The sequence below is a fragment of the Garra rufa genome, chromosome 13 (assembly GCF_049309525.1).
Source record: "Garra rufa chromosome 13, GarRuf1.0, whole genome shotgun sequence".
Lineage (NCBI taxonomy): Eukaryota > Metazoa > Chordata > Actinopteri > Cypriniformes > Cyprinidae > Garra > Garra rufa.
The window spans coordinates 34,269,996-34,285,336 of record NC_133373.1 but is presented as its reverse complement, the minus strand read 5'-3'; the positions used below and the strand labels follow the sequence as shown (position 1 = coordinate 34,285,336).

Genomic DNA, 15,341 nt, shown 5'->3' with positions numbered 1-15,341 from the left:
CTCAGAAGAGAAACAGCCAATAACAAACAAATAAAAACATCACATGCAATAATTTCACATTCGACCACTAGTCTGGGCATTTAGGCTGGACAGCACTGAACAGCCATGATCAGCTGTCTAAAATTGACATCAAGCAAACAGGCAGCAGAAAGAGTCTCCAGTCACGTCTTTCATTTGCATTCTCCTTCACGGTCAGGCCACTTTTTATCTGTATGCTTTATGCAGATAAGCCTATATGTAACAAACCAATCCTGCATTAATAAAGCCCCACTAATTTAAATTCCAGCTTCACACCCTCTTTAAACTGCTTATACAGTAAAAAGAAAACTCTAAACATACTTACTGCCTCTTAAAGTGACTGGATGCCTTTTTAAGAGGGCCTTTGGTGCTTAGTGCTACAGCTTTTATCCTCCCTCACAAGCTCAGGTGAAGGTTTTTTTGCTCTTTTGCACCAGATTACACACATTTTTCTTTAGGCAGAATATTATCCGAGACACATTTTAGCATTTAAAAGTGTAACACGCAGAGCAGCTGTCCAGAATAGCAGCTTTCTTTAAGGTTCGTTTGACTAATGCTTTTACCATGCATTAAACATTCACTGCTATATGCAAAATAGTGGTTGTTTCTTAAAATGAAAATACTGCTGTTTTAAAAACAGTTCTGGGGCCTTTTCCTATAGAACTATTTAGAATATATTAAAGAAGACGCATCATACTTTTTTATTTTCATTCCCTGAGGTCAATTTATAATGCTATTCAGTATTTTTTTCCTAATATACATCTTGTCTACATCTTGGACAGCCTGAGAGTGAGCACATTTTTATTTCTGGTGAACTGTTCCTTTAAGATTTCTGTGCAAATTACATTTTCATCTGTGAAATGGGTCAAATATAGTTTTTTAACTGCCCCAACAGCCTGAATTGTCTTTTGACACACTGATGACACTTACATATGGGTGGTTATGTGTTAAGATCAATTAACAATCACTAAAGGTTGTTCTAAACGAGACATTTTTACAGATTAGTTTGAATAATTCTTTTTCAGGAGGATATTTTGAGTACAGTGTGCCTACAGTAAATGCTTTCATTTCAAGGATCAAGGATTATTATATATTCATGATATGACCCCTTTAAGAATGCATTGTTACTTTGCTGATTCAGTGTGTTTATATTTAATTGTTTAGTTCTTCTGTAGTGCCAATTAAATGCATATTAAGAACAAATAAAAAGAGTGTAAAAATAAATGCAGCAATGCTATTAATAGAATAAAAGAATGATTAAGACAGTAAGATTATTGTGTTTATGTAATCATGTGAAAAGTGTTTTTTCTATTGTCAGTACAAGGGCTTTAATAATATGTTTATTCACCGTCTTTGGATAGGTGGGTGTTGGTAAAACAATAAAACAAAATATTCTTGCACCGGTTTGTTAAGGTGGCCCAACAAAGAAACTTTTTAATTAAAGTTTAATTGGTTTGTTTTAAGCACTTTAGCAAAATTGTACTGTGTACTGTGCTGCTCCTTTAACAAGTCATTTAAGAAAATTGCAAGAATCCAAGTATTGAATGATATGACCCTATGTCAGTTTCGCAATTTTAAAATGGTCCTACTTGTTTCTTAAGATGACAGCCTTTTGTAAATTTTAATAGAGGAAGTTAAATAAAAAATGATACTGAGATGATCTATAAAGGAATTCAAAGAAACTACGAGACTTTTTGACATACTAGTTTCTCGTTGTCAAGGTTAGACATATGATTTGGACGGCTATGCTGAAGTCATCGCAGCAGTAGCTGAGTCATAGAGGTGGGTGGACTGTCTTGCTTGTCTAACCTCTCAGCGATGTGGAGCTGTTGTGCCTCGAGGGAGAGTTTACTCAGAGTCTTCCACATGGCCTCTGTCTCTGCTGACATCTCCAGGGTCTCTAGGAATGCTGTAGCTCTGTGCACACACACATACACACAAGTCCAGCAGTGAATAAGTATACTTACATAATTTAATGGAATAGTTCACCCAAAAATAAAAAAATTCTGTCATCACTTACTCATCCTTATGTTGTTTCAAACCTGTATGACCTACTTTGTTTTGCGGATCTTAAAAGAAGATATTTTGAAGAATGTTTGCATTCTCATTTCTCCTAACATCTTCTTCTTATGTTCCATGTGAATGGACAGAATTTTCATTTTTTGGTAAATTATCCTTTTAAGCAGTTAAGTTTAATAGTATGCTATTTAAATAAAAGCATAATTGAGGTCTAATCCATGTTTGTTGCAGGTCGCTGTGGTGTATTTTTTATTATTTTTTTACCTGTAATAGTCACCATCATCAATGGCTGTGCCAAATTCAATTAGGCCTTCATCGAGAGTGTAGGAGACAGAGTTAACCCCTTCGGTCACAATGACTTCAGTTTTGCCATTGGATCTCTCCAGGTCTACAATATCACCCTGTAGCAATACAAAATCACAATTAAACTCACATTCTACTCAAACAAGAAACTGAAACAATAAGGAGCAAATTCATTAAACAGTATTTCAGTGAACGTTTTGTGCCTTATTAACCTGCAGTCCATTATACCGCTTCAATAGTTTTTTTCACTGATCATGACTGAAATAATTCATCATCAAAAACGATTAAGGGGTAAATAACAAATAACAATGCTTCATTACAATTCAAAAGTTTGGGCAAGTAAGATTACTTATTATATTTTATATATATATATATATATATATATATATATATATTAGGGGTGGGCATAGATTAATTTTTTTAATCTAGATTAATCTAGATTAAATCTTGGAATTAATCTAGATTAATCTAGATTAAAATGGCTCATTTGAATTCTGCTGAAGGCATTCAGAATATGTGTGCTACCCAAATAATGACTTAAAGTCTTTGAGAATGGATCATAAAGCTCATAAAGCTGTTCTATGATAATTTGTTGATGAAAGTAAATTATGTTCAATTAGATGTACTTGTGTTTACTAACTAACTAACAATGAAATTATTTTTTCTACCTATTAGATTGTGTTTTTTTAACGTCAACACCTACCCAGCCCATTACATGTTACATCATACTTTTATTTTGACAGGTTGCCGTGAAGTTTCTGTGTCATACAGTATGATATGATGCTAGTTTTCATAAAAATGAAACGGTAAAAGTGACACTCACAGCAGTTTGGGAGATTGAGTTTATCTGTTCATGTGAGATGAAAATGCCAAAAATTACCGGGAGCGTCACGTGTGTTTCAGTATGCGTGTAGTAAAAGCTCGTCTCCACAATGCATACATACAGATAGGCAAACGGAACATATCGGATTCATATTAAATTTCATTTTTGCATTTCAGTTTTCACATACACTAGTCCATATCGCGATTTGAATTAAGTGACAGACCAACATTTGATTTATGAATCCAAAAAACGACGAATTTACGTGGCATTTCGCGCTATAGTAGATTCGGTTTTTATGAATGGAGGACGACGCGATCCCGTCTGTGTTTTGGCGGAGGAGACTTAAACGCGCCACCATATTCTATAGTCTTCGGTATACATCCGCGTTAAACTATCAAGGTTAAAGTCATCATAGCTTGCGTAGTTTAGACCCAGCTCCCAACCCAAATTTGAGAATAGATTAACGGCGATATTTTTTTTATCGCGCGATAAGAGTTTCACGTTAACGCAGCACGTTAACGCCGATAACGGCCCACCACTAATATATATATATATAAAGATTAGAAATTAATACATTTATTCAGGGAGGATGCTTTACATTGATTAAAGTAAAAGTAAAGACATTTATTTTGTTATGCTGTTATAAGATAAATGCAGTTTTATTGAAATTTCTATTCAAAGAATCCTGAAAAAATGTGACAGTAAAAAAAAAAAAAACACTGATAAAAATAAGAAATGTTTTTGAACACAAAATCAGCATAATAGAAATCAGCTTTGCCTTCACTGGAAAATAGTTATTTCAACTGCAATAATGTTTCACAATATTATAGTTTTTAATACATTTATTTGTATATTTTAATTTATGAATGTATTTTTGATTAAATAAATGCAGCCTGGGTGAATATGGGTGAGACTTCTTGCAAAATCATTGTAAAAAATCTTATCAATTTTATATTTTTGAATGGAAGTGTATATCAAGACATTTTCTGCATTTTAGATAGCTAATTTTGGTGTTTGGATTGTAGTGGTCAATTTTCTGCAATTGTTTACCCGATTTGAATAGTTCTTTTAGTGAATCAAGTGCTTCAAGGGATAGTTCACCCAAAACGAAAACTCTGTCATTAAAGGAGAAGTTTACTTACAGAACAAAAAGTAACAGATAACTTACTCACCCCCTTGTCATCCGGGATGTTCATGTTTTTTTTTCTTCAGTCGTGAAGAATTTATGCTTTTTGAGGAATTACGTTTCAGAATTTCTCTCCATAGAGTGGACTTCTATGGTGCCCGCGAGTTTGAACTTCCAAAATGCAGTATAATGCAGCTTCAAAAGGCTCTAAACGATCCCAGCTGAGGAAGAAAGGACTTACCTAACAAAACAATCTGTTATTTTCTTAAAAAAATATAAAATATACTTTTTAACCTCAAATGTTCATCTTGTCTAGCTCTGCGCTCTGCGTCTGTGTATTCCGGTTCTTCAAAATCATCCTACATTGCTGCAGAAGTACCGAACCAGTGTTTACAAAGTGAACGTGTAAAGAAGATTAAATGGATGATTTTGAAGTTGGAGAAGAAAATGAGAAGGGAGTTTTTTCACATACCCTAACTATCATGAACTGGAATACACAGAGTTCACACAGAGCTAGACAAGATGAGCATTTGATGTTTAAAAAGCATATAAATTGTAATTTTTTTTTTAGAAAATAACCGATCGTTTCGCTAGATAAGACCCTTCTTCCTCGGGATTGTTTAGAGCCCTTTGAAGCTGCATTTAAACTACATTTTGGAAGTTCAAACTCGGGGCACCATAGAAGTCCACTATTTTGAGAGAAATTTTGAAATATTTTTCCTCAAAAAACATAATTTCTTTACAACTGAAGAAAGAAACACATACACATCTTGCATGACAACGGGGTGAGTAAATTATCTGTCAATTTTTGTTCTGAAAGTGAACAACTTCTTTAATTACTCATCCTTGTATCTTTTCAAACCCGCAAGACCTTTGTTTATCTTCAGAACACAAATTAAAATATTTTTGATAAAAACAGAGAGCCGATGTGAAAAATTGTTGAATACAGTCATTATTTTTGTTTTCTTTGCACACACAAAAAAATGTCTTGTAGCTTCATAACGTTATGGTTGAACCACTGATGTCACATGGACTATTTTAACAATGTCCTTACTACCTTTCTGGGCCTTGAACATGTCAGTTGCCTTGCTGTCTCTGGGATTTCATTAAAAATATGTTCATTTAGGTTCTGAACGGTCTTACAGGTTTGGAACGACATGAGGATGAGTAACTAATGACAGAATTTTCATTTTTGGATGAACTACCCCTTTAAATAACATAGACACGCATAGGCACACAAATACAATCACTATTAACCTCAACTAACCTTAAGAGGAAACATTGTGACCCTCTCCGGGCTGTCGATGCTGTACCAAACACACAGGTTTCCTCTGTTCTGGGCCACAACTACATCACTACCCGGTACCCACTGAACATAAGGACAGAAACTCAGCATGGTGCTCTTCACACTACTCTCGATGTCATACAGGTGGAGCTGAATGCGGAAAAAGAGACAGAAGTGAGAAATCATTCTGATTTTATTAGCGATATTAGAGCTTAAAAAACAACGTTCACCCTTACCCTGAGTTTCTTGTCCCTAAAAAGCAGTTTGCGCCCCGTTTCATTCAGCTCCAGCCAGTCTATCTTGGAGTCATGGCTTATAGTGCCCAGATTATACCCACCCACCAGGTCCACTGAGGAAAAACAGGTGAAAAGTGAAAAGGATTATGGGAGATGAATGCAGCAAATACCAGATGCAGATTCTTTTCTGTGGATCCAAGCATTATAGGTAAAACTTTAAAAGAGGCTTTTAGACAATGTTTTTTCTAAGGACAGATGAAGTATTTATTTATTTTTTTTGTGAAAAAAGAAGAATTTTATAATAACCAGAATGATAAAAATGTGGAGATAGCTGCCACGAACGTACACACACTCATACTCAAAGACATGCAGCAAAAAGGGAGGCAATGCCTTTCATACAGACCCCGAACATCCGTGCCCTAACAAAAACAAATCAATGAGTCTTTCATGAATCACGTTCTGTGACGCTTCCCTGCATTTCTGGCTCTTTGTTCACAAATAACCATTCTGATGGGAAGCATCACTTATGGAGGAGGCCGAGGGGGGGAGAAGGAGAGGAAAAACACTTTCCAATTTGCACTTTCTGAACAGGTTTTAAGCACATGGATCAGTGAGGGGGAAAAGCACTCTGCTGTCTGTCAGAGGAAAATAAATTGGATGAAAGTTGTTTCTCATTTTCACCACCTGAAGAAGAAACAAGGCAAGCAGGACAGAGGGAGCATGCCAGGACTTAATTAGCACAGGAAGTGGTCAGAACCCTGGCAGATGGCTGGCGGTAGTTGGTGAACGCAGCAGGGCCGCGGTCTAATTAAAAGGTAACGTCCGAACCGACTCAACGTCAACACACCTTCCTACTGTCCCTCAAATGATCCTCTCCCCTTGGAATCAAATAACAGGTCATATGGAGAAGGTGTCCCATTTAGAGCGGAAACAGATGATTATGTAATCAATACCACAGATGACGTTGTTTCATTAGGCTGTTGATGACAACAGCCTGAGACTTCTTTGTGAGCTATAATTCTAAATAATTTAGTGCATTTTTGCATTCAATCAATTGGCTAAATGTCTCAAATATTTGAATCACGCAGGATGTGCAAACGTGATTAATCAAACTTTAAAAATGTTGCAAATAATAAAGAGATCATATCCTGGGCAATAACTCACCGATAGCAATGGTTTTTATGTCTATCAGGTAGGCCAACTTTTTGTTGTCCTCCACTCCCCTCTGCCTTCTCTCATTCAGACGCACGCTGCAAACACAAACACACAAACCGAGGAATAAACACTTCCTGTGGGTGCTGAGGGACCTGTCAGTGCTCCATCAAGAGGAACCAAGCACCGCATTCTGACAGCACCTGACAGGCTTTATACATGAATGCTGATTTGTGATGACTAGGTCTGCTCACTAAGAGCCAGCCAGAATGACAGCACCAGGACAACTGGGAAATCGAAGGTAAATTATGCCATCTAGTGGTCAGTATTAGGTTTGACTTTTTAATGTTTTTTAATCCATATTTGTAATATATTATTAAATATAATTATTAGTAGATTATGTACTAAATATATATAATTATGAATAATATATATTATTATATTGCATGTTATAATATAATAATATATATACCCACAAACACACTACCAGTCTAAAGTTTTTGTACAGTAAGATTTTTAATGTTTTTTTAAGGAAGTCTCTTCTGCTCACCAAGCCTGCATTTATTTGATACAAAATACAACAAAAGCAGTAATAATGTGAAATAATTTTACTATTTAAAATAACTGCTTTCTATCTGAATATATTTTAAAATGTAATTTATTTTTGTGATCGAAGCTAAATTTTCAGCATTATTATTCCAGTCTTCAGTGTGACATGATCCATCAAAAATCATTCTAATAGCTGATTTGCTGTTCAAGAAACATTATTTATTATTATTATTCTCATCATCAATAGTTAAAACAGTTGAGTAAATTTTTTCAGGATTCTTTGATGAATAGAAAGATCGAAAGATTATCATTTATCTGAAATAAAAAGCTTTTGTAACATTATACACTACTTCCAAAAACTTGGAGTCAGTATAATTTTTTTTAAGAAAGAAATTATAGAAATTAATAATTACTTAATTTTGATATGGATTATTAGATTTTAAATTGATCAAAAGTGATTCTAATTAATTTATAAATGTTACAAAAGATTTCTATTTTAGATAAATGCTTCTAAACTATCTATTCATCAAAGAAACCTGAACAAAAACACTACTCAGCTGTTTTCAACATATATAATAATAATAAATGTTTTTTGAGCAGCAAATCAGAATATTACAATGATTTCTAGAGGATTGTGTGACTAGAGTAATGATGCTAAAAATAATTGAGCTTTAAAAAAAATCACAGGAATAAATTACATTTTAAAATATATTCAAATAGAAAATAACTCTTTAAAATAGTACAAATATTTCAGAATTTTACTGTTTTTGCTGTACTTTGATCAAAAAAAATGCAGGCTTGTTGAGCAGAAGAGACTTCTTTAAAAAACATCTTTTACAAAAATCTTACTGTTCAATAACTTTTGACTGATAGTGTATATATTTCTTTTCCAATATATAATTTATAATATTATGCAACATTTTAAATAGGAAAAGTCATGCCAAAGGCAAAGATTATTATTTGAATAATAATTATAAAAACAAATGTAGTAACAAAGTACATTATTTTAAATTTACTTTGCTTTGGCTTTTAAAATAGCTTTTGCTTTCTAAAGTGTTTGCAAAACAGCAGACCTGATGAGGTGTGGGTTCATAAACTCTGTCCGAACAGATCCCAGGATTTCATTGCTTCCGTATTCCACCAGAGCCAGCTCTCCAGCGTTGAAAATCATGCACACCTACCCAGAAATATAGCAATTTACAATTAGACAGCAATGACTTTAATTATATCAGCTAGGACTGCATGAATCATTAAACCCAGTCGTTTTCCCTTTGCACCATTCTGGTAAACGACTAAGGCATCTTAATAACACACCATAACACAATAAAAAAAAAACACTGTACCGTTTCATTTTCAAAGAAAAACTTTTCATTTCCCCCGGACCCCTGCCACGCCACCTGTAATGGGAGAGAGATGTTGTTTACTGAAGTACAACATGGTCATCAACTTTTGCTTTCCACTACATTACACAGAAAAAAGCAGAGGCAGACAGACACCGCAGCCAAGGCCCTTCACTATTATCCTGTTTGTCACACTGAACTTTCTTCCAACTCCCATAAGAGCACTTTGGAAACTCAATTAAACATGGATTAACACAGTGAACCATGACAGCCCTTGAACTTTTAATTAGACATTTTAAACCTTGGTCCACCCAATGGAGGCATTGACTCTGTTACAATATGAGAAAACTTGTCCAGAAACAGATTTAATACAGACTGTTTAATCTAAACAGAGACTTTAATACAGAAGGAATGATTAGGAATAGTACACATATTCTAAGAAAACTACATAAAAGAAACAAAGCAACTGTAAATAATCAAACAAGTCCAAACTCTACATCCTACCTCACTTAATTTGTTGGATACAAGGTCTCCCAGTAGCAGTGTGTCAGAGGTGTGAGCCACAAGATATCGATCCTTGCCCATAACTTTCACCTCATCTATCTCATATCCATACTGAGATTTCAGTACCACTCGTGTGCCAGTGGACAGATTCTTCACAATCACCTGGGAGGGTTTAAGAAACTAAGTTTTAGAACATCCAGTTTGCATAAGAATTTTCAAAATAAGAGTCACTGCTAAAATGAATTAAAATGTGACTAATAGTTTTTTCAGCAGCTAAAATGGTTTTAAGTCAGTTATTTCTATCTTTTCTATATCAGTTTACATTTCCAAACATTCATTTTGCCATTAATTGTAATAATCCAGTGAGATTTTTGTTTGCACAAGGAGTCTGACAACAGCAAGTACTCCACACAGAGATCTCATCTCATCATCATCCAGTCTGTCTGGAATGACATGAAGAAACAGAAAAAACTTGGACAGACTAAATCCAAAAGAACAGTGGCAACGTCTCCAAGATGCTTCAAGAGACCTACCTGCAAAGCTACAGTACTGTTAAAAGTTTTAGGCACTTGGGTAAAAATGCCGTAAAATGGATGCTGTCAAAAATAATGTAATAAACAGATTTTCCTTATCAACTAACTTCTATTAACTAAATTAAATCAACATTTGATGTGACCATCCTTTGCGTTTAAAGCAGCTTTTGCCCTAAGTGCACTTGTACAGAGTTTTTCAGGTAGCTTTGCAGGTAGGTTTCTTGAAGCATCTTGGAGACGTTGCCACAGTTCTTTTGGATTTAGTCTCAGTTTGTTCTTTTTTTTTTTCATGTCATTCCAGACAGACTGGATGATGATGAGATCAGATCTCTCTGTGTGGAGCAATGGCTGTTGTCAGACTCCTTGTGCAAACAAAAATCTCACTGGATTATTACAATTAATGGCAAAATGAATGTTTGGAAATATAAACTGATATTTCACACTGATACTACAGCAAAAGATAGAAATAACTGACTTAAAATCATTTTTAGATGGTGGAAATGCTAGTGTTCTAATAATTTTGGCCACCACTGTAAATATCAAGAAGGATTGCTCACTTGACTTAGTCCAACGTATGTCATCTCAAATTTGTTCTTGTAAATACTTCTCCGAAGACAGCAGTCAAACAACTCGACTCCTCCACAAAGTGTGCCCTGCAATTTAAAGATGTAATTATCAGTTGTCTCCAGTTGTACCAAGTAGCAAATCCACACATTAACATCACTGAACTGTTTCTTTTGTTTTTCTGATGCCACTTATATCTTACCAACTTGTAAACATTTTCCTGACAAATGTATGAGCAGAAGTATATGTGCAGGACTTAGTATATTCTCAGGATTAGTGTGGCAAGAGAAAAAAATATATAGACAGAATAAAGAATAAAGTTTTTAAATCTTTATGAAATTTGCCATTCTGACTGACCACAGAAAGCCGAGAGCCATCTTTCTTCCAGGACAGAGCTGTGACGGTGTATAGGTTTGGAATCTCTTTGGGAGAAGATTCATCCCAGGTGCCTTTTCGAGGACTCCAACTGAAAACTCGCAACCTAAAGAAAAACAATTTATTATAAGAGATACACCACCAGCCAAAAGTTTTTGGACAGTAGAATTTATGTTTTTTAAAGAAGTCTTTTTTGATTACCACGCCTGCATTCATTTGATCCAAAATACAGCAAAAGCAGTGCTATTGTGAAATATTTTTACCATCTAAAATAAATGCTTTCTATTTGAATACATATTAAAATGTAATTTATTCCTGTGATCAAAGCTACATTTTCAGCACCATTACTCCAGTCTTCAGTGTCTCATGATCCTTTAGAAATCATTCTAATATGCTGATGTAATGCTAATAATTCAGCTTTGAAATCACAGGTATTAATAACATTTTAAAATATAATCTAATAGAAAACAGTTATTTTAAATAGTAAAAATATTTCAAAACTTTACTGTTTTTGCTGTACTTTGGTAATTAAAATCTTCCTGTCCAAAAACTTTTGACTGGTAGTGTACATCATGACATTGGCAGAATGTTCTTGTTCTGCATTTAATGTATTCAAACAGCTCTCTCACCTGTCATAGCTTCCTACGACTATGGACTGGCCACTGGGGCTAGATGCTGCCGCTGTAAATTCCTTTTCGGAGCGATCTCGGCTGTAGTCGAATGTCTGAAGTATGTGGCCCTCCCTTCCATAGGCCACAATCTTCTTATCGCATCCAGCCACAATTATGCTGTTGGTGCCCCATGCCAGAGCATACGGTGGGCATGCATGAGTCAACAGTTTGCCCTTTTAACAATCAGAGTAAATATATATTAATTAATCAGTCATGCAGATTTAATATTTTAATTAGCATATGAATGTTGTGTTATAAATACATTACCTGAGATTCTCCAGATCCTTCATCATCAAAGAAGTACCGAACGACCGTTCCATCTGCATGACCTGAGAGGATTCCCTTCCCTGTGACACTGGGAAAATGGACCAAGGGAGATAAATGGTCTTATACTAAAACTACTAAAACTGAAATAAAAATAAATTATACTCTACCAGTCAACATTTTTTGAACAGTACGATTTTTCATGTTTTTTAAAGAATTCTCTTCTGCTCACCCAGCCTAAATTTATTTAATCCAAAATAGTGGAAAAGCAGTAATATTGTGAAACATTGTTACTATTTAAAATAACTGCTTGCTATTTCAATATATTTTAAAATGTAATTTATTCCTGTGCTAAATTGTCAGCATCATTACTCCAGTCTTCAGTGTCACATGATCCTTCAGAAATCATTCTAATGTGCTGATTTGCTGTTCAAACATATTTTTTAGTATTATTATTATCAATATTTAAAACAGTTGAAAAAGCTATTTTTCTGAACTTTCTGTTCATCAAAGAAATCTGAAAAAAATCTACTCAGCTGTTTTCAACATAATAATAATAATAATAATAACAATACATGTTTTTGAGCAGTAAATCAGAATATTAGAATGATTTCTGAAGGATCATGTGACTGAAGTAATGATGCTAAAAATTTAAAATCACAGGAATAAAATACATTTTAAAATATATTCAAATAGAAAATAGTTATTTTAAATAGTAAAATTATTTAAAAATGTTACTGTTTTTGCTGTACTTTAGATCAAATAAATTCAGGCTTGGTGAGCGGAAGAGACATCTGTAAAAAACAGTAAAAATCTTACTGTTAAAAAACTTTGACTGGTAGTGTAGCTATATAAAAATATACATAACAATAACAAAACAATTAGTCTAAATATAAATATCTAAAAACTAATAAAAAATGATAAAAGCACATAACACAATTACTAAAATTTAAAAAATACAAAAATAAAAATCTAATTCACAATATGAATAAATCCTATAATGGTACATAAATAATACTAAAATAACACCACAAACAAACCAGAAAAAGGTGTTTGGAAAAAAGCAAGCATCATAGGATTTTAAATACATACTTTGTCGTTAGTGAGACAACATGAGAATCTGTTCCATAAATCGTGGAGGACTTGCTTGTTTTTGTATTGGCTTGTCGAACCTGCATTTCACATAAAAAAACGCTCACAAAATGAACACTCACTAAACAGAAAATTCTGTTTAAGGTTTAAAGCAGAGAAAATGTGCTACACTTACTTTTCCCTCTGCTAGTCCAAATATTATTGCATGCTCTGACGGCCAAACCAGACCTGTTACAGCACTCTATAGAACAAAAAATCAGTTAATGCACAAAATGTATGCCACTTCTGCCTAATGATGTATTATATTTATCATCAAATACTTACAGTTTGAATAAACTTGTTGCAAATAACCTTTTTATCTCCCCTGGGACATAAAACATCATATTAGAATAAAAAAAAAACACAATAATATTATGGTTGTATGTACAGTTGAAGTCAAAAGTTTACAAACACCTTGCAGAATCTGCAAAAAGTTTATTATTTTATTAAAATAAGAGGGATCATACAAAATGCATGTTATTTTTTATTTAGTACTGACCTGAATATGACATTTCACATAAAATATGTTTACATATAGTCCACAAGAGAAACTAATAGTTGAATTATAAGAATGACACTGTCCAAAAGTTTACATACACTTGATTCTTAATACTTTGCTTTACCTGAATGACCCACCGCTCTGTTTTTTGTGATAGCCGTTCATGAGTCCCTTGATTGTCCTAAACAGTTAAACAGCCTGCTGTTCTTCAGAAAAATCCTTCAGACCCCACAAATTCTTTGGTTTTTCAGCATTTTTGTGTATTTGAACCCTTTCTAACAATGACTGTATGTTTTTGAGATCCATCTTTTCACACTGAGGACAACTGAGGGACTCATATGCAACTATTACAGAAGATTCAAATGCTCACTGATGTTCAAGAGCCAGGGGTGTAAACTTTTGAACAGATTGAATTGCTTACTTTGCTTAAATATAACTTTTTTCCTTCAGAAGATATTTACATTTCACACAAGACAAAAATTAAATTTACCCTAATCTTCAAATTCAAAAAGGCTCTTAATGCATCATGTTTCCTTCTAGACTAGAGCATCAGTGAGCGTGTGAATAGTTGTAATAGTTCTGTTCTGTAATAGTTGCAGATGAGTCCCTCAGTTGTCCTCAGTGTGAAAAGATGCATCTCAAAATCATACAGTCATTTTTGGAAAGAGTTCAAATACACAAAAATGCTGAAAAACAAAAGAATTTGTGGGACCTGGAGGATTTTTGGTAAGTTAAACAGCAGGCAGTTTAACTGTTCAGGACAAACAAAGGACTCATGAACAACTATCACTAAACAAAAAACAGCTGCGGATCATTCAGATAACAACACAGTATAAGAATCAAGCATATGTAAACTTTTGAATGGGGTCATTTTTATAAATTCATCTATTACTTTCTTTTGTGGACTATATTTAAATGTCTTTCATGTTAAATATCTTATTCAGGTCAGTACTAAATAAAAAATTAACATGCATTTCGTATGATCCCTGTTATTTTGGTAAAATAATGAACATTTAGCAGATTCTGCAAGGTGAATGTAAACTTTTGACTTCACCTATAAGTATTCTGAGATACTTACCACTCCTCCCCAATTTTGTAAACAAATATGATGTTGTCTGTTTGACCAACTGCTATCTTGGTTGAATCTGGTGAAAATGCCATGGACTTGACCACGTAAGTTTTCTTTCCATACTGTAACAAATTACAAAGTCATAACTTAACACTGGAAGACCTTTTCCTGTCATTTTAATAAATTAAATATAGCATTTACGGAATACAACATTTATTTTGAATATTCAATTATTTACTGATAACTTACTTTGGGGTCTGCAGGCTTTGTAGTAAATCTGTCTCGTTTCTCTCCTTGCTCATCATACAGTATAACCACTCTATCAATAGTACACACTGCAAACTTTGCATTATTAGGAGCCCAAGCCATACAGGTGACTTTAGCAGCTCCATCCTAAAGAAAAGACATTACAGATAACACAATGCTGAATGCAGTCGCTTGCAGAGATTTAAGTAACATTCGAAATATAACTTCTACGGTTTTGTAAATGCATAAACTGAAATCTGGCAAGGTACATAAGCATCCTAGTGTTGCTAAGCTAAGAAGCGTTATCATGCCTAGAGATAGCGGATTGCCAAGAGCTAACGTTAGTTAGCTATCGTCGCTAAATAACGTGGTAAATATATTTACCTGAGGAGTTAGAAGAGTCTTGAGATATTTTAGCTGCATGCTTCACGTTTATAAAAGATACGGCGGAGTTATACGGACGTGTTTCTTGATATATCCATGTTATGGGTAATAGTTGTCAGGCTGCAGACATTTTGGTAAACATAGCTTTCTCCCTGGTTACCGTCGCCAAGGAAAGAACGTATGACGTCGTTCCGTAGAACAACACAAGACGTGTTGGAATTGTTTATTGGCGTTCTTTTTTCAAAAATGT

At 34.1% G+C, this 15,341-nt stretch overlaps 1 protein-coding gene across 1 annotated transcript in view; it reads right to left on the bottom strand.

Annotated features, from left to right (window-relative positions):
- ift172 (intraflagellar transport 172) overlaps nucleotides 1–15,237 on the bottom strand; it is a 37,780-nt gene extending 22,543 nt beyond the window's left edge. The window contains exons 1-18 of the mRNA XM_073852987.1: nucleotides 15,092–15,237; nucleotides 14,711–14,854; nucleotides 14,471–14,583; nucleotides 13,179–13,218; nucleotides 13,030–13,095; nucleotides 12,855–12,934; nucleotides 11,766–11,853; nucleotides 11,457–11,671; nucleotides 10,810–10,933; nucleotides 10,446–10,541; nucleotides 9,356–9,517; nucleotides 8,855–8,908; nucleotides 8,585–8,688; nucleotides 6,975–7,060; nucleotides 5,811–5,923; nucleotides 5,557–5,724; nucleotides 2,302–2,438; nucleotides 1,828–1,935 (exon numbers count right to left, since the gene is read on the bottom strand). Of these exons, the coding sequence (XP_073709088.1) occupies nucleotides 1,828–1,935; nucleotides 2,302–2,438; nucleotides 5,557–5,724; nucleotides 5,811–5,923; nucleotides 6,975–7,060; nucleotides 8,585–8,688; nucleotides 8,855–8,908; nucleotides 9,356–9,517; nucleotides 10,446–10,541; nucleotides 10,810–10,933; nucleotides 11,457–11,671; nucleotides 11,766–11,853; nucleotides 12,855–12,934; nucleotides 13,030–13,095; nucleotides 13,179–13,218; nucleotides 14,471–14,583; nucleotides 14,711–14,854; nucleotides 15,092–15,130 (1,937 nt within the window). The 5' untranslated portion in view covers nucleotides 15,131–15,237. The remainder of the gene's footprint in view (nucleotides 1–1,827; nucleotides 1,936–2,301; nucleotides 2,439–5,556; nucleotides 5,725–5,810; nucleotides 5,924–6,974; nucleotides 7,061–8,584; nucleotides 8,689–8,854; nucleotides 8,909–9,355; nucleotides 9,518–10,445; nucleotides 10,542–10,809; nucleotides 10,934–11,456; nucleotides 11,672–11,765; nucleotides 11,854–12,854; nucleotides 12,935–13,029; nucleotides 13,096–13,178; nucleotides 13,219–14,470; nucleotides 14,584–14,710; nucleotides 14,855–15,091) is intronic.
- Nucleotides 15,238–15,341: the final 104 nt, after the last annotated feature.